General features: G+C 42.2%; 1 protein-coding gene across 2 annotated transcripts in view; it reads left to right on the forward strand.

Annotated features, from left to right (window-relative positions):
• Nucleotides 1–5157: 5157 nt before the first annotated feature.
• LOC137763072 (abnormal spindle-like microcephaly-associated protein homolog) overlaps nucleotides 5158–25825 on the forward strand; it is a 70368-nt gene continuing 49700 nt past the window's right edge. For both annotated transcript variants that reach the window (XM_068541836.1, XM_068541838.1), the window contains exons 1-7: nucleotides 5158–5615; nucleotides 12945–13088; nucleotides 13244–14732; nucleotides 23200–23304; nucleotides 23705–23851; nucleotides 25162–25407; nucleotides 25686–25753. In XM_068541836.1, the coding sequence (XP_068397937.1) occupies nucleotides 5319–5615; nucleotides 12945–13088; nucleotides 13244–14732; nucleotides 23200–23304; nucleotides 23705–23851; nucleotides 25162–25407; nucleotides 25686–25753 (2496 nt within the window). In that variant the 5' untranslated portion in view covers nucleotides 5158–5318. The remainder of the gene's footprint in view (nucleotides 5616–12944; nucleotides 13089–13243; nucleotides 14733–23199; nucleotides 23305–23704; nucleotides 23852–25161; nucleotides 25408–25685; nucleotides 25754–25825) is intronic.

Raw genomic sequence — 25825 nt, forward strand, 5'->3', positions numbered from 1 at the left:
ATAGAAAAATTCAGTTCTCTGTGAAGACTAGGAAGTGTATTGTATATTGAACTAGTTCTTTGTGTTGTTTTGATATTTAAAATAAAGTTCTTTGGTCCTACTAAAGCATATCTAGGTTTTTGCTGAACACATTTTCACAGCATGACAATGCCGTGCTCTGCCTGCCTCCTGAAAAACTGAATAAAAAGACCATGAACAACACACCATTGTAAAGCAATTATACTCCAATAAAGATGTTTAAAAAAAAAAAAAAAAAGACCATGAGCGCATAGAAAACCAGTGTCTTGGGGCACAGTTATTAAATTTTTCTTTATTTTTCATAAACTAGATACCATTTTGAAATATTTTATATGTTAAAATGTATAAATCATTATTTAATGGCTTTTAAGTGGCTAATTAATAAGTTTAAATATTAATAGTGGACTATTATGCTTGAAGTAGTCATGCGCTGTTTTTCCCCAAGGAGCCTGAAGTGTAGAAAATCCCATGAATGGGCTGTTCCCTGTGACAGTGAGAGGGGTCACTCTTGCCACCGCCCCTCATTCCCAGAACTGTACACTCTGGCCACGGGACGGACCGCTGCTGGTCTAAGGCACGAGCTGAGTGACAGGACACACCCGACCTGGCCAGCTGTCATCTGCATCTGGCACCATAACTGAGCCTCCGCAGGCAGCTGGTAGAAGACTAGTGAATTCCAAGCCTTCCCACTGGAGGCGGTGTTGTGTGGGACACCTAATTCTCTGTTGCTGTGTAACACATTAGACCAAATGTAGTGGCTTGAAACAACAGACATTACCTCACAGGTCTTGTGGGTCAGGAATCGAGTGGCTGAGCTGGGTGGCTCTGGCTCAGGGTCTCCCCGGGGGTTGAAGTCAAACTTCATGGGAGCTGCCGTCTCTAGAGGCCATCCTGGGGTTGAAGTCAAACTTCATGGGAGCTGCCGTCTCTAGAGGCCATCCTGGAGCAGGCTTCACCTCCAAGCCCACTTCTGGCCATAGTTCCTCCCCACACAGCCTCTCTCTACAGGGCTGCCCGGTGATAGATGCACAGCTGGCTGCCCCCAAGAAAAAATGAAAGAACACAGGCAGGATTTAAGTTGCAGTCTTTTATAACCTAATCTAGGAAGTGATAGCACATCACATCTGCCACTGCGAGTCCCTAAGTCCACACCACTCAAGGGACACAAATTAAGATTCCCCTCTTGAAGGGAGAAGTGACCAAGAATTTTTAGACACACTTTGAAAACCTCCACAGATTCATTGGTTCTAGAGAAAGCATTCTGTACGTCCATGCATGGATGGTGGGGGCAGGTACAGCAATCTATACTCAGAAAATGCATCTACTCCAGAGAGGAAAATACCACCTCTTCTGTGATAGAAAGGGTTTAATGTAACCCGCATGCCACAGGTAACTGGTTGGTCCCTGGGGAGTGGAGTCACACTGGGGGTTCTGCTTGGCCTCTGTTCGCAGGTCAGGCTCTCAGCGGTTGGACACCCGATCAGCCTTGGAAAGAGGGACTTTCGTAGCCCCCATATCTCCAGCCATGGCCACTGTATACATGGGTTCACCAAGTCAGAATGGGGTCTCTGAGGAAAGAGGTTCTGACATCTAAGCAGGACAGGTTGTCTTGTTTGCCTGATTTTTGAGCTCTTCCTTTGCCTTGGATATTCTATGATGGCATTTACTAGGGACACAAATTTCTTAACTTCCTGTCCCAATTTTTCTTTTTAATTAATTGATTGATTTTTGGCTGTGTTGGGTCTTTGTTGCTGCGCGCGGGCTTCCTCTGGTTGTGGCGAGCGGGGGCTGCTCTTTGTTGCGGTGCGCGGGCTTCTCATCGCGGTGGCTTGTTGCGGAGCACGGGCTCTAGGTGCGCAGGCTTCGGTAGCTGTGGCATGCGGACTCCAGAGCGCAGGCTCAGCAGTTGTGGCGCACGGACTTAGTTGCTCCGCAGCATGTGGGATCTTCCCTGACTAGGGCTCAAACCCATGTCCCCTGCATTGGCAGGCGGATTCCTAACCATTGCGCCACCAGGGAATTCCCCCCTAGCCCTATCTTGAGATGCCCTTTTACATACCTCTCCTCCCCAGACTTGTCACCAAGTTTTCATTTTGCTTTGTCCACACCCTTGACCCGCTGCCTAACCTGTTGACTGTGCCCTTGAGTCAGCAGAGGGCAGAGACGTGCCTTCTCCCTTTTGAAGTGGATTAGATGCACCATCCAAAATTCTGCTCACTGAGTGTTCTCATCTACCCTGAGGGGAGGCTAGAGCGTAGCTCTGCTCACATCTGGCCTACCATACACATCCATCCATAAACCAGGCTTTTTCTTCCTTTATGAAATGGTCAAGGAAATCCCCACTTTCCCCGAGGTATAGACTGAGAGAGGCAGCGTAGGAGGAGGCGGTATTACAGGACCCGAGTCGTCTGTGCAGCTTGTGAACCTGGGGCCTCCTCAGCCCTGGGCTGGTGTTCACCACTTTGACTTGATGATGGAATGTCGCTTGGACATCCAGTTGTTTGGTTCGTTGGATTACATCCCCGGTCGGCACACTTCTTTGTAAAGGGCCAGATACTAAGTAGTACAGGCTTTGGAGGCAATATGATTTCTCCTGGAACTATTCGACTCCGCCTTTGTAGCGTGAAAGCAGTCGTAGATAACATGTAAAGGAATGGGTGTCTCTGTGTCCCAGTAAAACTTCAGTGGGGTAAGTCTCAGACCCTCCCAGTTCCTGACAGCTGTTTCTTGCTCTTCAGATTTAATTAGAAAATGTCATCAATATAACGGACCGGTGGAGGGGCTGCCTCTGCTGGTGAGGGAGGTTTGTGGGAATAGGGAGAATTACAAGCTCTCAGCCTTTAAAATTTTGCCCAAATACCATACTCCTTCCCAGGGTCCCCATCCCTCCCCTTAGCTAGGAGGGCTGGTAGGGTCGAGCATTTAATCAGTGCTGCCATATTTACCAGCAGCCTCGGGATTAGTCCTTGGCCATGTGTTCCCTGAGACCACAGGAAGTGAGGGGCTTCTTCAGGCCTTCTGTCCACACATTCTTGTTCTCAAGATATGTTCTTAGTGGTACCCTTGGATGTTCACAGAGTTTCATTTTCTTTTTCCCTGTGTATGCTCTCCAGGGTGGTCAGGTGAAACCAGGTGACACTCTACGCTTTATAATCATTTATAAAGTGTTGGCATAGCCACTGTGTGCCCCGGCCACCTGATCTTTGAATAAATTGCCCTTCGTATACACTTCATCCCATGCTGCCACCACAGATAGATAATTGGAGGACTCAGGATGCTACTGCATCCCTTGGATTATCATGATGTGTTTCTCGCTAGCAGGAGTTTATCCCTGTGCTCCTCAAATATGAGCAACTCAATTCAGAATTCTATCTTAAGAGGCAATTTCCTAAGGCCACTATGGCATCAGCCAGGGACACTAAGGAAATAGTTGGCCCTCTCCAATTTAGTGGAATTCAAGGAAGTTTAATAAAGGGACTATTTGCAAAGATGTGACGGGGATGCAGGGAAACAAGCAATAGTGCCATATCCTGGGACTAGTAACACCACGGTATCCCCACACCCAGATCCCCAGAGACCCATGAGGAGAGGGCACCTCTCCAGCTACTTGTGATTTTAATGTTGAGATGGAGCCAGCCCAAGGGGGTGGGGGGGAATGGGGGAAGTACCCTTACCTCCCTCTTTGAGTAAAACAGAAGCTACAGAGTAAAAAACCTATGGATGTAGCAAATACAGAACACAGGCCAGCATCCCACAGCAAAGAGCAGGCTGGAAAAGGGTTGAGGGTGGAAGTGGAGGGCAAATAAAAAATATCCCGTGCAGTTTATCCTGGATTTTCTAAAACTGTGCGTCAACAGCATTGCTTTATGAAGAGAGACTGCGAGGGGAGAGCATAGATAAACAAGATGTGTTACTATCATGTTAAAAAGCGTTGAAACAAACATGTCAGTGACTTAAGCTTAAGGGCTTATATTTGTAATGTTAATTTGATGAACAACATTCACAGTATGAAATAATAAATATAAATTAAGTGTATATGAAGGTTATTGTCGTTCACATTAACATTTTGCTAAAAAATTATGGAGTAGTGGAATCCTAAATTAGGATTTTAAGAAACCTCCGTGAACACTTTTGATTAAATATCGTTAAGATAACAGGGTTCAACATCAGGTCAAAATGGGTGTCAGTGAATATAATTTCAGATCCCACCTTCCTCATTTTGGTTTTCCACCCAGGGAGTTTTCTTTTGACGTATTTCGTGCACGCGTACACACCTCCACACGTTATTTTTTAAAGTCTCCTCCTGTCTTTAGAGGCAGTAGGTGCAGGGGTGAGAGCAAGACCAGCCGAGCTGCCTGTGTCCCTCTCCTGGCTTTGCCACTTCCTGGCTGGCTGGACAGCAGCCTCGCTCATCTGTGAAGCACGAATAATGGCACCTCCCTCACAGGGTTGAAGTGAAGGTTGAGATAAATATGTCCAGGGCTTAAAACAATCCCTGGCAAAGAGTAACATGTAAGCGATAACCATTATTATCAGGTGTCTACAATTAAAATGAAAACCGAGAAGTTATTTGTCAAGGGCAATGCCCGTCAAGACGATCGCTTATGAATTTCTGGGAATCTCGGGTTCTGTTTGTTTACCTAGTTTTGCTCCCAGTATCACTGAGCCCCTGCTGGGGTCAGGCACTGACATCAGCACGTTCACACTAACTATACATTTAATTTTCCTCATTTTCTCCCATCTGGGCCCAGGAAGCCTCTGAGGGGAGCTCAGGGTTGTGACCCTGGGCGGGTATACTGGGGGAGGGAAATGACTGTCCCAGCACCGCAATGACTGCTGCATTTACGGTGGAAGTGCTGTGACTCTCTTTCTTTCAAGCAACCTGTTCACAAAACCGAAAGGCGAATTCCGAGTCTGAGCCCCGGGCCTCAGGGGCCGCCCATACCCCGACGCCACTGTCGCCTCCGCGCGCAGAGCGACCCGCCGCCGTCGACACGTTTAAATAAGGCGCCGTCTTCTCATTGGCCGGGGCTGCTGCCCGGTGATTGGCCCCGCGCGGAGGTGGGCGGGGCCGGGCGCGCCCATTGGTGGAGGCGGGAAGTTTAAACAGAGCAAAGAACCTGCGCTGTTTGCTCCTGTTTCCAGTTTGCGAGTCTGTGTGCCCAGCTTCTTTCCCGGGTCCCGGCGATCGCACGAGAAAGGGGGCGAATTCGCCTCAGTTCCCCGCAGCTTCCCGAGAGGACACGGTGGGCGTTCCTGCAGGGGCGGCTCGGAGCAGCCCGTTGGTCCCAGAGGCCGCCATGGCGACCAGGCGTCGGGGGCGCGACCGCTGGGAGCGGAGCCCCCCGGAACCGAGGCCGCGGGCGGGGCCGCGGGGTCCCCGGGCCGAGGAGGAGGCGGCCTCCCCGCCGGTCCTGTCCCTCAGCCACTTCTGCAGGTCGCCCTTCCTCTGCTTCGGGGACGTGCGCCTGGGAGCCTCGCGGACGCTGCCCCTGGCCCTGGACAACCCCAACGAGGAGGTGGCCGCCGTGAAGCTGTCTCGTGGCCCGGCCGCCGAGTGCGGCTTCACCGTCTGGCCGAGCGCCTTCGTGCTGCAGGTAGGAGGGGAGTGGGCCTTCCGCGGTCTCCCCGCCGCGCTCCGGGAGGGGCCTCGGAACGAGCAGCAGCGGACCTGAGGCCTGGAGATAAAGCCAGGTCCTTCCCTCGAACGCTGGGTGAGCCCTGGTCCCCGGGGCAGAGCAGCTGGGTCGGCGGGGACTCGTGCGGTGACAGCGCGTCCACGCGCCTGCGCGGAGCATCCTTAGAAGCCCTTTCCTAGCTTTCTGTTGCAGAGAAGCGTTTTTCATAGACTTCAGGCCTCGAGAAGACTTGCGGTTCTAGAGTAATGGGTGGCACTTTTAAAATTAATATTCTTACCTTTCATCTGTCTCTCTATCCATACATCTATCCATCCACCCATCTGTCTGTATTTAAAACTGCCAGTAGTACTTTGGTTAGAGCAGGGTTTTTTAATTGCTTTCCATCAGTCATCTTAAATATCCACTTTAGTTTCCATAGGGAAACTGATTCCACAGAGTCAGGGTAACTACTATTCCGGTGAACTTTATTTTGGCCAAACGTCTATAGCAACAAAACCAAAAACACTTCCTCAGTGTTGTTTTCAACAAGTATGAACACTTTATTATTTTAATCGTTTTTTTGTTTGTTTGCTGTAGTGTAGTTTTACCGGTGATTCAAATTTAATTTTATGACTGTTGTTTCAAGAACTTCCTGGGTAGCTTTTCTTCATTGCATTGGCCAGAGTAATGCTCCCATGCCTGTCACCAAAATCTAGAGAATTTACTTTCTTTTTCTGATTTCTGTGGTCTTTCCATTGATTAGAATCTCTGAAAGGGTGAAAAGAAAAAAAAAAAAATAGCTGAGGGAGTCTCACTCCTTATGTAAATAACCGCTTCCTAAGGCAGTGAGAAGAGGTTTTAATCTGAGGTCTGTTGACTTGTGCATAAGCAGTGGTTCAGCTACACTTAAGAACCTGCCCGTTCTCTCTAGTTTATAAATGTTTGCTTTTCTTTTCGTGAAAAGATATATGCTTTTTTCTATCTACATAATACTTCTACTTGTTCTTTTTTGTTTTGTGGAACTAAAGTTTTTGGGTTTTGTTTTTTTAGAATTACACTTTTTATACTGTAAAAGTTAACTGTTCTTATCTTTTAAACCATCTGTTTATGATGTTTTATGGTTTCTGCTTTAAAACAAAACTTGTCTTTTATTAGCTGTTGATTTCCCTCAGCTTCAGGTCTGGGTGTGCTGATTCCACTCAACCCACCAAACCACTAAGATAATACATACAAACATAATGTTTACCTTTTACAAATTCTTTTAAACTCTGTTGCCTTATTTAATCCTTACATCAAACTCATGGAGTCCTTATCCACATTTGCAGATAAGGCAACACTATCAAAGGGTTTGTGTCCAATGGATCAGGGTAGGCAGCTCAGTTCACTCTTCTGAGTCTTCTGTGTCTCTATTTTCTCATCTCTTAGTTGAAAGTAATGCCAACTGCACCTGTGCATGGTGCTCAAATGAGAGAAAGCTTCAAGCAAAAAGTCTGGACTCTGTGTCCTGAATAAATGTTCTCTTCCTGATTTTTCATGAGGAAATATGCTCAGAGGGTGGAAATATTTATGCATGGTTTTATTCTTAGCAATTGACAGAGCTGGAATTCCCATCTAGGTCTTATAATTTTAAATCCCATGCACTTTCCCTTATATTGATTTATAGACATGAGACATGGTTCCTCCCTAAAGACATATGTTAGGAGGTTGAGGGAAAAATTCTAAGAACAAGAAGAAGCGACATCAAACAGCTATCAAGGAGGATGGGATGCTTTGAGGAGACTGGACATCAGAATCACCTGGAGGGCTGGTTAAAATACTTTTGGGGCCCCACCCTCAGACTTTCTGATTCCATATGTGTGGAGTAGGACTAGAACTTGCATTTCTAAGAAGTTCCCGGGTGATGCCTCTGCTACAGGTCCAGGGACCACATTTTGAGAAGCACTGTAGTGGACAATAAATATTAGAACATCCCGTATCTAAAGCACACCCCACACCTTCAGTGAATTAGCATGTCACGGTCTGACTAAGCAGCACTTCTCTGAGATGCCTGCAACCACTTGCATCAGATTTGTCTGGATTGCTTGTTAAATGAGGGAGATTTCTACTCACCACTCCACACTTACTAATGTGACTTTCTGGGGGTAAATACAGAAAACTCCATTGTAAACAAGGTCTTATGTATGCAGATGGCATCTCAAGAACCACTAGGTAAAGTGTTATACTTGCCAAAGAATGACAGAAGTTCACAATTAGTATAAAAATAAGTCTACCATACAATATTATCTAGGCCTGAAGCGGAACGAAGACCAGGAGACTGTCATTTGGGATATTTTTGTAGAGCAGATTTATTGGGGCCTATCCAAGGAAGACTTTTTTAATAAATTTATTTATTTATTTATATTTATTTATTTATTTTTGGCTGTGTTGGGTCTTCGTTTCTGTGAGTGGGCTTTCTCTAGTTGCGGCGAGCGGGGGCCACTCTTCATCGCTGTGCGCGGGCCTCTCGCCGTCGGGGCCTCTCTTGTTGAGGAGCACAGCCTCCAGACGCGCAGGCTCAGTAGTTGTGGCTCACGGGCTTAGTTGCTCCGCGGCATGTGGGATCTTCCCAGACCAGGGCTCGAACCCGTGTACCCTGCATTGGCAGGCAGATTCTCAACCACTGCGCCACCAGGGAAGCCCCAGGAAAACTTTTTTAAATGATCTTTTGGGTTTCTTTTAATCTCCTAGTCATTCTTTGTAAAACTTCAATAATACTGGTGTGTTAGAATCTGCATAGGACTGCTGTAATGTAGGGGGTTTGTCATTTGGGTCTAGGTCTTCATAATGACATTCAGTTAAAATCACCAGCCATCCTACTGAATGGGATTAAGCTACGTGGTGTTTCCATCCTGATTGCACGTTACCTCAGTGGTGAGCTTTAAAAAAACCACGGATGGTGTAACTGACTCATTGGTGCCAGTTCTGGAAATAGGAGCTTTTGCTCTGCAAACGAGTAGAGGCTGACATGAGGCCGCTCGCACTTCTTCAAGAAAATAAGCCACCCGTCTATTGTGCAATGAGTTTGATGCTAATTTGATGTGACTGGGAGACTGGCAAGGCAGCCCCAAACCTGACTCTTCCCTCCTCCTCCTTCACAGCCAGGCTTCTCAGACAGTTATGGTCATTGCACTTACGGCCACAAGGGGGCGGGCCAGATCCATTTAATAACAAGGCAGCTTCAGTTGTCACTGGCTGCAACTACCATTTTCTGACTTGTCACTGATAAAAAGTTTGTAAACAAAGACCACAGACTCTTAGGACTAGATGGAATTATGAGAGATCATCTTGTTTATTGATTGTCAACCTTTTTTCAATCTTCTCCCAAAGGAGGGAGATGCAGCCCACTTTTTTTATTGTAATTCTGACTTTCTGCCGTCTTTCAGAATCTAGATAAAATAGTAAGATTCTTACCTCAGACACATGGCAATGCTTCTGTTCAAAAAATTAACAGTGTTGCATATCCAAGAATGCCATTACTGAAGGTAACAGAGGCATATTTAAAAGAAAGTAGTATGACAGATCTGTTCCCTCATTTGTTTGAGTTACCTAAGAAATTTTTTTAAAGGGTGGAGTTGGGGGACGGGGGAGACCAAATCAAGATTTCCAAAAGGGAAAAAGTAAAATGCTTTATGTTTTATCTCAGTTTTTACACCTCTGAGCGTATTTGTCTCCATAAAAGCTGAAGTTTTGTAGCTAGACTATCACTGCAGTCCGAAAAGCATGTATCAGTTATAAATCCCTTGACATATTTTTCAGAACTGACTCGCTCTCACTGTCTCAGTCTACGGATTGTTACAGATTACCGAAGGGCTTCCTCATGGGCAGGTGGATGGAGGAGGAGGAGGCATGGAAAAGGGAAAGGGGGTGAGCACTCTGACCATCTCCCTCCCAATGTGCTCTCCTCCTGGGTTAGCTGAGTAACCTTGCAACTATGGATAAAAAGACGAGCACTTCATTTTGGTATGCCTTAAAGAAAATAGGCAAACAAACAAAACAAAACCAAACCTCTGCAGCCACAAAATGTACACCTAAGTGATGCTGTTTATGATGTTCAAATCTGTTAAAGAGATTACATATATACGATAGTCCTCTGCTTCTCTCTCCAACCTCATGTATCGCAGGTCATTTGCCTTCCCACTAACGTTAAGCCGCACTGGTCCTCAGTCTGTTTCTGGGGCTACACTAAGCAGTTTCTTATTTCAGGGCTGTGTACATGCTGGTACGTTCTGCTGAATTGCTCCTCCCTTAGCTCTGTCTGTTCAGCTCATTCTTATACTTTGTCTTAGCTTAAATATTAATATTATACTCTCTGATCACCCAGTTAGAGATTATAGGTCCCTTCACTATGGCTCTCTCAAACCTTTTTTTTTGTTTCATTGATAACAGTATTGGGGACTTGTATTTTTGTATTTATCTTTTCACTTAGATTTTGTAATTTCTTTTATTGAGAAGAATATAGTGTCCATGAGGCCAGAGACCACGTCTGCTTTTCATTCATTCAATAAGTTTGTCACTTAAATATTTAATGTATGCCCATCCTGTGTCAGGCACTATGTATGCCATTAGGCACTCAATAACTATTTGTTAAGTAACAGTAACTCTTGAGAAGGGACACCCCCTTTTCAAATTTTCTATATATAAATTGAGAAGCAAGTAGTAAGAGCTCACACTCTTGAATTTATCCTAAACAGATAATTTCATTTGAATCTCAATAAGAACAAAATTTGATAGATATGCCCATTAAGTAAGTTGTACAGGCAGACCTTGGAGATATTGTGGGTTCAGTTTCAGACCCCTGCAATAGAGTGAAAATCACAGTAAAGCGAGTCGCATGAATGTTTTGGTTTCCCAGTGCATATAAAAGCTATGTTTACACTATACTGTAATCTATTAAGTGTGCAATAGCATCATGTCTAAAAAGACAATATACATATCTTAAGTTAAAAAGACTACTACTGAAAGATGCTAACAATCTGAGCCTTCAGCAAACTAATCTTTTCACTGGTGGAGGGTTTGCCTCGATGTTGATGCTGCTGACTGATGAGGCTGGTGGCTGCTGAAGGCTGGGGTCGCCCTGGCAGTTTCTTCAAACAAGACAACAGTGAAGTTTGCTGCATTGATTGACTCTTCCTTTCATGAACAATTTCTCTGTAGCCTGCGATGCTGTTTCTTTTTTGTGTTTTTTTTTAATCAGTCATCAATTTTACACACATCACTGTATACATGTCAATCCCAATCGCCCAATTCAGCACACCACCATCCCCACCCACCCCACCACAGTTTTCCCCCTTGGCGTCCATACGTTTGTTCTCTACATCTGTGTCTCAACATCAAAGATCACAGAGCACCAGAACAAATATTATAATGAAAAAGTTTGAAATATTGCAAGAATTACCAAAATGTGCTACAGAGACACAAAGCGAGCAAATGCTGTGGGAAAAATGGCACCAATAGACTTGCTCAATGAGGGGTTGCCACAAACCTTCAATTTGTTAAAAAAAAAAAAAAATACAATATCTACGAAGCGAAATAAAGAAAAATAAAACAAGGTATGTCTGTATATGACAAAAAAAGAAAGAACATTCACTGACCTAATGATTTCTATATGCGGAGCACACATCACACAACCAGAAACATCCTAGCCTGGAGCCAGAATAATCTAGCCTACCACAGATGTGCTGTTAAACATTAATTTAACAAAGTGATGAGTTGAAATTTAGTGAAATGAGACAAAAGCCCATTTAAGCTCTAAATTCGGGGGATCTTCCAACCCTAACCTTGGCTTGTAATCCCCCTTCCTTTTATTAGAGTTGTGTGAGTCTGATCTGACAAAGGGTAACAACAGGTGGGTTGAAGACGGTGTGTGTGGTCTCTGGGCCTGAGATTTTTCCAGTTTATCCATCTACTAAAGCCTTCAAAGCTCTGAAAGTGAGTCTCGGACACTCACCTAATTATTGATACTAAGTTGTTGAGAAGCTCAGCAATTCTGCAAGGCCAGACAAGGGGGAGGCTAGCCTTCACCAGAGTTTTTCTTGTGATTTTATTCTTGTTGTTTTTGCTGTAGCTGGTCACTTAACTGATTTAGCATAATTCAACAAGAAAGAGCCAAAGATATTCATTCAGTATCGTGAAACTGGAGTATGCTTCTACTGGGCCCATGACCAAGCATAGGGAAGGGAATAAAAGACAGATATCAAAGTAAGGACTTTTATTATATGTCAGGCAAGCTTGGTACTAAAAACAGGCACCTATATAACTAAACTCTAGGAGTATGAGTTCTAAGAAGCCCAAGTACTGTGAAGAGGACAGGAGAATTGCTTTTTCTGTCCAGGGGAAAAGCTGTAAAGGTCTGACCTCCTCTGTGAGGCTGATACCGGTTCAGCTCTACCATTTCTTGTCTGTCGGGTTGTGTGATCGTGGATCCTAATGTTGGTAGCTGGTCTACCATCTCTCCTCCCTTCTGGCATTACCGTAATACAACTTCTGCAGTAAAACTTCTATTTTAATTTGTCTAAATACATGCATACATACATACAAACAAACAAAACTTGTCTTTTTTTCCCCCTGAGAAACAACAAACACAGAGTTTGTTTTGTCATGTGAGGGTTTTGCATTTGGCAAATTCCTGCCAGGCTGTAGGGTGTAGATGTTAAGGTTTAAACTCTGGACTCAGAATGCCTGGGTTCTAATTACTAGCAGAATGACTTTGGCAAAATACTTAAAACTTTCTGGACCTTGATTACTTCATCTGTAAAACGTGCATGATCACAGTATCTGCTTCCGAGGGATGTGAGGATTTGACTAGTTATATTAGATACCTGAAAGTATGCCTGGAACGAAGTAAGTATTTAACAAATAGCAATAATGATAATATGGACTTTAGAGAAGTGGAGAGCAAGGAATTTAGCTGATCATCTTTACATTTCTTTTTGAAAAAGTCTTTCTAATGTAAGGTCATTATATTTGAAATAGAAGTTCTGTACATATTCTAAAGAAGTGGAAATATGTGATTAAATTTTTAAAAACCACTGAGTGATTATTATAATTTTATTTTGTTGTGAACCTTGTCATTACTAGTAACTTTTTTCCTTATAATGAAACGAGATAGGGTAGGAAAATATATTTGATTTCTAAATGTTGTTAGGGTATAGAGTGTTGGTGAGTAACAATTATTAATCGTCTACTGTATTCTAAGTTACATATAATATATTTTGGTTATTATACATCACTACAGTTATAGTCATTTAAAATGTATTCTTTTGATTATAGCCTAAAGAAAAAATTGTTATTTCTATTACCTGGACACCGTTAAAAGGAGGCCGAGTAAGAGAGATCGTGACATTTCTTGTAAATGATGTTCTGAAACACCAAGCTATATTACTAGGAAATGCAGAAGAGCCGAAAAAGAAAAAGGTACTAAGTTTTCATCATTCTGTAATTTACTCTAGGAAAATAATAATATGTAAAAATTATTTTGTTAACAGTCTTGAGGTAGCATACATAATTTTGCTTAAAGGTACTATTCAATAGTTATCACCTTAATCTGTATGTTTTGCTTATTTTTGCAGAGGAGTCTTTGGGATACCATTAATAAAAAGAAAGTATCAGCCTCTTCAGGTCATAACCAGAAGATTTCAAATATTCAAAATGTAAATAAAACATTTAACGTTTCCTCAAAATTTGACAGAGTTAGGAGCCCACTACAAGCACGTGAGAATCTGGCTACGAACGAAAGCTGTTCCCCAACAGAAAACAATTCTTTAATCCTTGAAGAAAATAAAATACCCATATCACCTATCAGTCCCACTTTCCAAGAGTGCCATGGGGAGACCTGCTTGCCAGTTTCTGTCCGTCGATCTACTACCTACACATCCCTTCCTACATCTGAAAATGGGGAACTATTAAAAGTAGAAGGTGCCAACATTGTAAAAGATTTTCATTTTAATGAGACAGTCATAAGTGAAACTTCCTTGGACTCCATAAATAATGACCAAATTGAAGAGAACAGTAAACTTATCCTTACCCCAAACTATTCTTCAACGTTGAACATCACACAAAGCCAAGGAAATTTTCTAAGTCCAGATTCCTTTGTGAATAATAGCCGTGCAGCTAATAATGAACGAGAATTAGTGATGTGTCTTTCACCAGATATGTGTGTGAAAGGTAATTCAAGGCCTGTGATTTTGGAGTCAAAAAGTGTATGTGAAATTTATCGGACAATTTTAAGTCCAGATTCTTTCATAAATGATAATTATGGACTAAATCAGGATCTAGAATCAGAGTCAATTAATCCAATTCTATCCCCAAATCAATTTTTAAAAGATAATATGGCATACATATGTGTATCTCAGCAAACATGTAAATTGTCACCATTATCAAATGTAAATTCTCAGGCCTCACAACCTTCTCAGGAGGAGAGAAAAAATGAAGTTTTACCTTGTATTCCTGAATGTCAGGGTTCAAAATCTCCAATACCTACTTTTGAAGAATCCAAAGCTTTAGAAATGAAGTCAAATTGTTATACTTTTAAGAAACGGAACCAGCCTAAATTTTCTGCAGTCCAGGATGTTTCTAGTCACAGCCACGATAAACCTCTTAAGAGACGCCCAATACTTTCTGCCACTGTTACTAAAAGAAAGCCCACTTGTGCCAGAGAAAACCAAACGGAGGCTAATAAACCGAAGGCAAAAAGATGTCTCAGTGTTGTAGTGGGTGAGTGTGAAAAAGAAACAGATGATCACAAAGAGAAAGATGATTTTCATTCTTTTCTTCCAGCTAGAGATTTAATACTGAGTAGACCAAAGAGTTGTAAAAATGTGATAACTCCTCCCTCAAAGGTAGCTTTAGTTGCTCGTAAAAGAAAGAGTGAGGGAAACACAGAAGATGCAAATTTGAAGGTTACAGTTACAGAATACACAGAAGTACAAGAAATCAAAAGGATCCATTATTCTCCTGTGGAGTCCAAAACATCAACTGTTAAAAACACAAAAAAAGTGATAACCTCCACCTTGAAACGTATTAGCAACAAAGAGAAATTAAAGCTGAAGAAGAAAACTGGTGAGTCTTGTTAATAAAATCTTTAATGAAAGTATACCTGTGCAGGGCATATTTTCTGTTTCTTTTGGTTTAGTAAATTGCTATCGATAGCTTGAATTTACTTGTACTTTTCATTTACCAATTTGCTTAGTGGAAGATGGAGCAAACGTAGTGTAGGGCTGAATCCTGCAGTCACTGTGATCTCGTTCTTCTTTAAACTTTTAACGTTTTGTTCATCATGATTTTTCTGCATTAATTTTGATTTTTAAAAAATATTGCATTAAAATACTTGATTACTGAGTTTTTTGGCCCCCACCTCAAGTGTTGTACTTTACGTGCCTCACCCCGGTCCAGGCCCTGATGGGAGGACCCAGTGGATGCCTGGCCCCATCACACCACCTGGGGGGACGCAGAGGAGGCCTTTCCACTCCCCGTGCTCCGGGGGCATCATTCTGCTCAGCCTTTACTCGGCCGTTATTTAGGAATGAAGACAGGGCACCTGAGCTCCTCATTCCTCTGGGGAAAACCTCACCATTCCTTCCCTAGTGCTCACAGCCGTACTACCACTGTCTGCCTTGAAAACTGTTAGGACCAATCCCATCATGACCTTTTAACCCCAGTTCCCTCAGATGCCCATCAAGGTCCCCACAGGGAAACAAACCACACAGGTTATTTAACAGGTAATTTAAAAGAGCTCTAGGACTCCTAGGAAATATCACACCCCTGTATTTTATCTCATTTTTCTTTGCACACCGCCTAACTGGAACCATCTTCACTCCTTCTCCGCAGCTCTTTACAGGGTCTGTGCCCTGTGGACTCACTGTCCTTCCTTAGCACCTGTCCCCACGCTGAGCCTGGCCCTCCCCCGAGAACACTGCTTTCCTGCAACCCTCTCCAGCACTGGCTGTCTTCTCTCCTGCTCCTCTGACCTTGAGTACCTCGGTGGGACAATGGACCACCCGCCGTCTCATATCTGCTTCCAGACTACTGCTTCTCCTTTCTTCCTTAAAAACAAACGAAAAGAAAGCAAACAGCAACAAACAGCTTGAAGTTCGTTTTTCATACTATCCCATCCAGAGTTCTCCTTGTTACAGTGAGAGATAACTCAAGATTTTTTACATTTGGCTCACGAGACCTTCTCCAAAACTACTACTTTACGATGATTCTTTATGATTTCAAGATCCTTGTAGGAGAGCCTTCCAGTATCCTGGCTTGTTAGTTCCAGCCTACTTAGGCCACACTGTCCTAAAGGCATCTCCCTCGCTATGATCTCAGCATTTTCTCTAGAAACCCAACTAATCCAGCCCCGTTTCCCCAGCCCTCACCTCATTATATCCTCACTTCCTTACTTATTCAGCTTGGACTCCACAGTTCCTCATAACCCCTTTGTTCACCTCTCTTACGCTCATTGTACTTGTCTGGCAAATTCCAATCCCAGTCTAACTCTGCCTGCTCTGTGCCTGAACCTTGCTGGTTGGTCTTTAAATTCATGACCACTAACCACTGTGAAGCCCGTAGCTCTTCTTGGCTCTATCTTCCTGGCTTATTGACTTGATCCCTTTGCTACAGACTATCTCATCCCTCCCTTTTTCTTGAGTACCGCCTTCCTCCGCTCAGGATGGATAACAGCAGTGAACATTTACTGACTGCATTCTCCGCGGCCCCAGTTGTAAGTGCTTTGCTATTACCTCCTCTCATACCTACCTACAGCAGTCATACTGAGTAGATGTTGTCATGAATCCACGTTTAAGATGAGGACACCTACGCGTCCAGAGGCCGAGTACTTTGCCTAAGGTCACGGGTGGTGAGTGGTCGGGCTGGGAGACCACCTGGGCGGGAGGCTCTGGAGCTGGTCCTCTGCTCCTCACCCACGCTGCCAACCTGCTTCCTGCCTCACTGAGGGGAACTTCCGCAGCATCTACCACCCCGCTGTGTTTTCATCCGCTGCTCCCTTCCCTCCTGTTACAGCCTGAAAGGTCTGCATGCCCAGTGAGGCCGGGCTCTACCGGCACCAAAAGCCCGGACGCCCTCTACACGGACGTTGCTTTAGCAGCTGCCTTCTCTCTCCCACATCTCCAGTGTTTTACTCCCTCCTGGGTCATTTCTGATTAACACACAAATGTGCCATTCTTACCTCCAACTCCTAAAGAAACAGAAAGACTTTTTACTGATACCACTTACTCATTCAGGCCCTGCTCCTTTCTTCTGCTTTCTTTTAAGCAAAACTCTTGGAAAGAACCTAGGTATTCACTTTGTGATAGTTCACTGAGTTCTGTATACTTTCCTGGGTAAACATTATGCTTGAATTAAAAGGTGCTTTCTAAGGTAAAAAAAAAATCACTTTGAAGGTTGCTTATGTTAGCTGTTTCCAATTTCTCTCCTATTTGTTGAAACCGCTTCAACCAGATTTTGACGACTCTACTAAAACTTTTCCTGTCAAGGTCATTAACACATCCACACTTTGAGTCCAGTGGTTACTTCTCAGTCCTCATCTTGAACTATTAGGCAGACTGATGCTTTGAGTCTCTTTCTTCTCGAAATGCTTTACCCTGCCATCCCCACTTCCTCCTGGTCCTTTTCCCGCGGCACTGGCTGCTTCTCAGGTTTCTCTGTGGAGCCCTCTGTGTCTCTCCAGCCTCTCAACCCTGGAGTACACGAAGACTTAGTCACTGAACCTTTTTCATACTTTCACTCACTCCCTTAACGATCTCAGGCCATCTCACAGCTTTCAGTACTCTCTATACATGGAGACCTCTCAATTTTATATCTTTGGGATGGACCTCTAATCTGTAGACTCATGTATCCAACATCTCATATTTCTACGTGACTGCCTAATGAGCATCTTTAATTTGTCCAGAACCAGCCCTTTGCTATCCCCACTCCCGTGACACGTGTACCTGCTGTATCACTCCCAACACAGCACTTCTGTTCTGACCTCCTCTCATTTCAGGCCCCAAACCTTGGGATTGTCCCTAAGTGTGTTTCTCTCCTACCCTTTCTCTATAGATGCACACAGTCTGCCTGATTCCAAATTCAGTCCATCAACAAACTGTTCCTTCCAAGTATCAATACATTCAGGATTGGATCACTTCTCCCATTTCTGATGGCACCATCCGAGCCTGTCTGTGACACTGCAAGCCCCCTAACAGATCTTGCTTTCACCCTTGCCTTCTCTGGAGTCTATTTTCCACTTAGCCACCAGGGCGATACTTTTCAAATATTTGTTAAGTGGATTCTAACATTGTCCGTTTCTATGCCCCTGATGACCTTTCATCTCCCTGGAAGCCAAGTTCTTGCAATGATGATGCCCAAGGCCCTGTAAGGTCTGTGTTGCCCCAATCTCCTCCCAACCTCCGTCGTTCCTCTCTGTCCTTGCTTCTGTCACCCTGGCTTCCTTGTTATCCTTGACCCTTCAACATTCTCTTCCCTCAGGGTATTTGCTGTTAATTGTCCCCTCTGTATAGAATGGCTTCCTTCTCTAAGTCCCTTATATCAACCTCAAAAGGGCCAGTAACTTGCCCAAGGTCACAAAATCTCCTAAAATAGAGCCACGGTTTAAACTCAGGTCTCCTTGTCTACAACGTACGTGTTCTACCACATCTTTCTATCCTACTGTGATTTAAGTAAGAGAGAGAGCGGGTAGACATGAGGTTTTTATTTTGGGCACTGACCAAGGATGACAGTTTTGGAGATCTACCAGCCTCAAACTTGTGATGTGCCAGTTAGCTCGAGGCACTTGCTGTCCAGTACGTGGCTTTACCTGCTTCCTGCCTCAGAACCTTCAGTGGCCCTCTGCTGTCACCAGATGATCTCCAAGCTCCTTATTCTGTCATTTAAGATTGTCTTCATGTGACCTCCACTTACCCAGCCTGCTGTTTTATTATTCAACAACATTCTAGCCATGCTATTCTTGCCATTCCGTCCAGGTATCCTTTTTTGTTGTTGTTGTTCTTAACGTCTCTCATCATACATAATTATAATAAAAAATTGTTTCTTATTATGTGGGAGCTTTTCAGATTTGCTCTCACGACAACTTTCAAATACACAGTGCAGTCTTGTCCAGCCGCCGCACTGGACATCACACCCCCAGGACTTACTTTATAACTGGAAGTTTGTAACTTTTGACCCCCTCACCCATTTCACCATCCCCAGCCCCATCTCTGGCAACCACCAATCTGTTCTCTGTATCTGTGAGTTTTTTTGTTTTTGTGTTTCCATCAGATGCCACATGTAAGTGACATCATATGGTATTTGTCTTTCTCCGACTTATTTCACTCAGCATAATGCCCTCAGGATCCATCCATGTTATTGAAAATGGCAAGATTTCATTCTTTCTTATGGCGGCTGATTAATATTTCATGGCATATGTATATACCATCGATGACCACTTAGGTTGTTTTCACCTTGGCTGTTGTAAATGATGCTGCTGTGAACATGTGTCTTTCCAAGGTAGTGTTTTCATTTCTTCAGAAAGTACCCAGGAGTGGAAGTACTGGATCATTTGGTAGTTCTGTTTTAAATTTTTTGATAAATCTCCATACTGTTTTCCATAGTGGCTGCACCAACGAGGGTTCCCTTTTCTCCACACCCTTCCAAACTTGTTATTTGTTGTCTTTTTTTTTTTTTTTTTGTCTTTTTAATAACAGCCGTCTGACAGGTGTGAGGTGATTTGCTCAATGTGCTTTTGATTTGCCCTTCCCTGATGGTTAGTGATGTTAAGCATGTTTTCATGTATCTGTTAGCCATCTGTATGTTTTCTTTGGAAAAATGTCTATTCAGCTCTTCTGTCCATTTTTTAATTAGATGGTTTGTTTTTTGCTATTGAATTGTATGGGTTCTTTATATATTTTGGATATTAACCCCTTATCAGATATAATATTTTCTCCCATTCAGTAGGCTGCCTTTTCATTTGGTTGGTGATTTCCTTTGCTGTGCAGAAGCTTTTTAGTTTGATGTAGTCCCACTTGTTTATTTTTACTGTTGTTGCCTTTGCTTTTGGTGTGGGATCAAAAAAATCATTGCCAAGACTGATGTCAAGGATCTTACCCCCTATGTTTTCTTCTAAGAGTTTTATGGCTTCAGTTCTTGCATTTAAGTCTTTAATCCATTTTGAGTTATTTTTTGTGTGTATGGTATAAGATAGTGGTCTATTTTCATTGTTTTGCATGTGGCTGTTCAATTTTCCCAACACCATTTATTGAAGAGACTCTTCTTTCCCCATTGTATATTCTTGGCTCCTTTGTCATTAATTAATTGGCTATATGTACATGGGTTTTTTTCTGGGCTGTATGCTGTTCCACTGATCTATGTGTCTGTTTTTATGCCAATATCATACTGTTTTGATTACTGTAGCTTTTGAATCTAGTTTGAAATCAGGGAGCATGATGCCTCCAGCTTTGTTCTTTCTCAAGATTGCTCTAGCTATTTGGGGTCTTTCGTGATGGTTCCATACAAATTTTAGGATTGTTTGTTTTCATTCTGTGAAAAATGCCCATGGAATTTTGATAAGGATTGCATTGAATCTGTAGATTTCGGATAGTATAGTCATTTGAACAATGTTAATTCTTCAAATCCATGAACATAGGAATATCTTTCCATTTATCTGTGTCTTCTTCAATTTCTTTCAACAATGTCCTATAGTTTTCAGTGACAAGCCTGTCACCTCCTTGGTTAAATTTATTCCTAGGTATTTTAGTCTTTTTGATGTAGTAAGAATCTTTCCAATAGTTTGTTATTAGTGTATAGAAATGCAGCAGACTTTTGTATATTGATTTTATGTCCTGCAACTTCACTGAATTTGTTTACTAGTTCTAACAGTATTTTGGTGGTGTCTTTAGGGTTTTCTATATATAGCATCATGTCATCTGCAAATAGTGACAATTTTTACTTCTTACTTTCCAATTTGGATGACTTTTTCTTGACTAATTGTTGTGGCTAAGATTTTCAAGATTATGTTGAATAAAAGTAATGAGAGTGGGCATCCTTATCTTGTTCCTGACCATGTATCCTCTTACTAACGTTCATATATGTTGTTTTCTCACTAACTCAAATCTTTCACTGATTTCTAGTACTTTACTCCCTGATGACTTTTTCCTCTATGTATATTCCCTTAGCAAATTTGAATGCAGCGTACGAGACATCTCGTATCTACCTGTTAACTCCATTTCTTTGCTTGCATCATTTTATTTCCTATAGAAATATTCTGACCAGATAACAAATTCTTTGAATGTAAGGAACATAATCTGTTTTGACCTCCTACAAGGTGTACAATAAATGATGAATGAATGACATAGTGAATGAATGAATGAGCAAATAAACCACTGATGTGTTGACACTTGAACCTGCCGTTTGTTTGAGGTGGCCGCCTAGCTGAGCTGAGCCTCTTTGCAAGGTTTAAAGAGAATTGCACACACTGGATATCTGATTTATGAGCATGGTAACTCACTAAGAGTGTCTGCCTTCTTTCTGTTCTGACAAACCCAGGAGAGCAGAAAAAGAAGTCAGTTTTTCAAGATGCATTTATTCAGCCTTGATAAGGTACCTACTATGTCCTATGCATTGTTCTGGGCTCTGTGGATACAAGGAGAAAAGGTATCATGCCTGTCCTCAAGTTGTTCCCAGTCCTTTGAACTATGCACAGGGAATTGCGAAAGCACAGAAGTGGGGGCACTTTACTTGGCTTTACGTGACTGACAAGAAGCTGTGAGACCTGTCCAAAGAAGGTTCCCACAGAATAAAATGGTTCTAGGCGGAGGGGCCAGCTTTTGCAAGACTTCAGAATGAGGAACTTTTCCTCATATTTTTATTTTTAAATATGTTAAAATGCAAAGACCCTTATAACCTAATAGCTATTATGTAACAATTTGGTCATACTCCTTATTTTGACAGTTGGCATAGATTTGCAATTCTTCTAAATCAAAGCTGAGCAAACTTTTTCTCTAAAGGTCCAGATAGTAAATATTTAGGTTTTGCAGGACATATGATCTCTGTCACAGCCGCTGAGCTCTGCCATTGTGGAAGGGAAAACAGCCATGGACAATGTGTAAATGAGCAGGTGTGACTATTTCATATCATCTTCATGTGTCATGAAATATAATTGTTTGGAGGGTTTTTTTTTTTTTTTCAACTAGTATTTATAAATGTGAAAATTCTTCTTAGCTTGCAGACTGTACACAAACAGCCGTGGGCTGGATTCTGCCCTGGACCTTAGCCTTTATTGGCCTCCTCTGCCTTTATTGGCTTCTTGTTTGTATCAAGCAGCAGCGCAAGCTGGTGTGAAACCTGCCTTTGAGGGAGTGAACTGCGTTCAGACAGGTTATTTGTAGGGACCACCCGCCATCTCCCTCATCACCGGGGTGAGGCACGGGGACCCATCGGGGCTCTCATTCTCCATCACTTGCCTAGTCAGTTGACATTAAGCCTTGTTAGTTCTGCTCTGAAAATAACTCTAATCTGTCTCCACTGCTTCTGTGTTCCTTTAAGTTCTCATCATAGCTAACTTAGGCCCCTGGGATGGCTTCCTTTTGGCTTCCATCTCTAGTCTTGACTCCTTTCAGTCCACTGTCCATTCTGTCTTCTGAAATATATATGATGCTGTTACTGCCTGGACTTTAATCATTCACTGGCCCACCAGGTACTTCTAACTGAATGAATAATAGTGCAGGCTCTGGTCCAGAGCCTATATTGTCCAGCTCTGCCACCTACTAGCATGCGTGACTTTGACCAAGTGGCTTAGTTGCTCTAAGCTCCAGTATCCTGATTCCATAAAATGTAGAGAATAAAAGTGCACTTCTCATAGGTTTCTGGTGATGTTTGCATGAGATAACCCAAATTACAAGACTCTGATAGTGCCTGGCACAAAGTATTCGACTATTAGCTGTCACTGTTATTTTTAATAGTATTGAATTCTTTTCTTCCTCTTCCAGCCTCTTTTTTGTCTTGTTTTTCTTATCTGTGTTCTTGGCTCCAGGCACTTTGCAGTTCAGCGAAAGGCCCCCCATTCCTGGTGTGTCACATCCACTGCAGGGTCAGCTCAGGGTCACCCCCGCCAGGAGTCTGTCCTGCCGTTTAGGTGACTTAGCTCTCCCTCCCCTTGTCCCATGACTCCTCATGTGTACTTCTTCCATAGTGTATTGTGATTCTTTCTACACTTCTGTACTAGACCGAGAACTTCCTGAGGGCCGGGACCACATCTTTCCATTCTGCTTTCTCAGCACCTAGCATGGAGTCTGGTGTATATACACACACAGTGAACTGGTTGAATCTGAACCCTAGCTTCTGTAGACACAAAATACATTGTAGTTTCTGGTCTGTAACTTCCAGACATAAGTTTTATTACCCGAGTTCATACCCTGGCACATAGTGTTTATTCAGCATTTTCTAAACGGATATGATTTTGGAGAGCCCAAATTTTAACTTGACAACAGTTCATTCACAGAATTTATTTCATTTTTTAAATGCTATTATTCTGTTTTCTCATATATTTTAGATTCTTTAGGACACAGAACTCCTAATTTTAAAACAAACAAAAAGACAAAACCCATTGTTCCTGTGGCACAATCTAATTTGACCTTCATAAAACCACTAAAAACAGGCAAGTGTTTAATATCTTTAAAGTCTATAAAAAACTGACATGGAATGAAGCATTAATTGCATTTCAAATGGAAATGAATTGATACTTTTTTGTCAAATAAAAGCTTTGAAGAATTGTTAAAGTGTGTATTCAAATAACAGGATATTTTCTGAGTTCAGTGAAATTGACTCACTTTACTTGGGATTTTTAAAAAACCAGGAGGTACTGCCTTACTTTTTCTCTTTTACTTTGACTACATTTTAGACCCAAAATGCTTTCAACTATTTCTAACAAGTAGTGAAAAAGCAAACATTGTTCAGTGTTTTAAAGGTGCCTTTGCTGGTAAAAATGGTCTTTTGCTATAGATTGTATAATAATTTAAAGGAAAATTTCTTATCCCATAACCTAATTGTATTCTTAGGTATTCCTAGACACCCAATGCCGTTTGCTGCAAAAAACGTGTTTTATGATGAACGCTGGAAGGAAAAGCAGGAACAGGGCTTTACTTGGTGGCTAAATTTTATATTAACTCCTGATGACTTCACTGTAAAAGCAAATATTTCTGAAGGTAAACATTTAGTTAATATTTAGATTAAATAATACTTTTAACAGGTAGTTTTTTAACGTGATTTTTCATTCTTTAGTTATACATGTTTATTATATTGTAGTTAATGGCATGGCTCACTAGATCATTAACACAAATGCTCAAGATTGTGCGAGTGAGAATTTTTAGGGAATTTTGTGCCGAAAGTTCCGAACTTTACTTTTTCTTTTTGCTTTCTCTTCCTGCTCCTCAGCCAGTTCGATTTCTAGCCTTTCCAGAGAATGGGTTTTATTTCAGTATAGATTCAATCTGCACTAACAGTGAGACATGGCTGCCTAGAAATCCAGTTCAGTCTTAGCTGCATTAATAAAGTGTGATGTCCTGGTGAATCAATTTAAGTCTTGTGTGGCCTGATCACTTTAGGGATGTTGTCTCCACTGTACCTTAGTTTAAGAAGTTTGTAGACAAGTATATCATTATGAGGGCTCTGAAAACCAGTTGATATGGGGAATTTTAAAAATATTTCAGTGTTTGCTCTGGAAAAGAGAAAAACTCAAGTATAGAACAGGATGGAGACATGGTATCCTTCAAATATTTAAAGAGTTTTCTCCAGAGAGAAGGAAGCTTCACTTGGGCTGCTCTCCCTTGGAAGTTACAGGGATCAGTTCTACTCAAGATAAGGAAAAACCCTTTAAAATATTTAACTGGCCAAAGCGACACGCAGGCTGACTTTAGAGAGATGCTTTCTCCTTTGCTGCAGTGTCCCAGCAGACACTGGTCTGTAAGTGTTAGAGAAGTGTGTATGGGAATTTTACATTAAAAGGCCCTCTGATTAGATGATCTCTGAGGTACTTTTCTTTATTTTCCAAAAGTAAACAAAGCATGATTTTTAGTTCTCTCTTTGAGAGAAAATGTGTTTTATAAAAATTCAAATTGCATTTCAAAATGTAACTGATTTTAACAAATCACATTCTTCAGCAGCTTAGCTTTCTAATTTATAACGAGGGTGGAAGCAGCGAAACCAGTTAGGATGCTCTCCCGTTAGTCTGGGTTAGAGGTGATCACGTTGGAACCTGGACAATAGCGGTTGTGAGAAATGGTTAGACTTGGGATACAGTTTGAAGGCAGAGCCAAGAGGTTGCAACGATAGGATGGCCTAAGGTTCTGAGTGAACGGTGACACCTTTATTTTGAGGTGGGAAAGAGAAGAAGCAGGCTGGAAGGGGCGGGGAATAGGTTCTGTTTTGGCCATCTTCAATTGCATTTATTGCTGGGTTTTAAAATGTATATAAATATTGTTTAACCAGAAACATTCTTTCTTTCGTTTTTACCCAGTAAATGCTTCCACTCTTCTTTTGGGAGTAGAGAGTCAACGTAAAATAAGTGTCCCGAGAGCTCCTACCAAGGATGAAGTGTCTCTCAGGGCTTATACCGCTCGCTGCAGGTTGAATAGATTACGTCGTGCTGCGTGTCGCTTATTTACTTCTGGAAAAATGGTTAAAGCTATGAAAAAGCTTGAAATTGAAATTGAAGCTAGGCGGTTAATTGTTCGAAAAGACAGACACCTCTGGAAAGATGTGGGTAAGAAGATTATAGAAATCTTGAGATTAATTGTTTAAAAACACTCTAGAAATTTTTTATTTCAGAGTCAAATGTATATACATGGTTTCACTTTGCGGCCTAAAATTTCACAAACTTAAATGTGATCATGTACGTATATTAAAGAGTGGAAATATACTTTAACTTATTTCATATATGCGATTTTCCTTTTTGGCCACTGATTTCTCTCCATGAAATTTTATTTACTGTCTCTATTTGATTAGTGATCTGACCTTACTTGCTTTTCACATGTATTTCAGGAGAACGGCAGAAGGTCTTGAATTGGCTGTTGTCATATAATCCTTTGTGGCTACGAATCGGCCTAGAGGTAAGTACACCTTTCAGTTTCTGAAAAAGGAAACATCTTTTTATTATATACTTTTAATAGACTCTTTAATAA

The sequence above is a fragment of the Eschrichtius robustus genome, chromosome 3 (genome assembly GCF_028021215.1).
Source record: "Eschrichtius robustus isolate mEscRob2 chromosome 3, mEscRob2.pri, whole genome shotgun sequence".
Taxonomy (NCBI): domain Eukaryota; kingdom Metazoa; phylum Chordata; class Mammalia; order Artiodactyla; family Eschrichtiidae; genus Eschrichtius; species Eschrichtius robustus.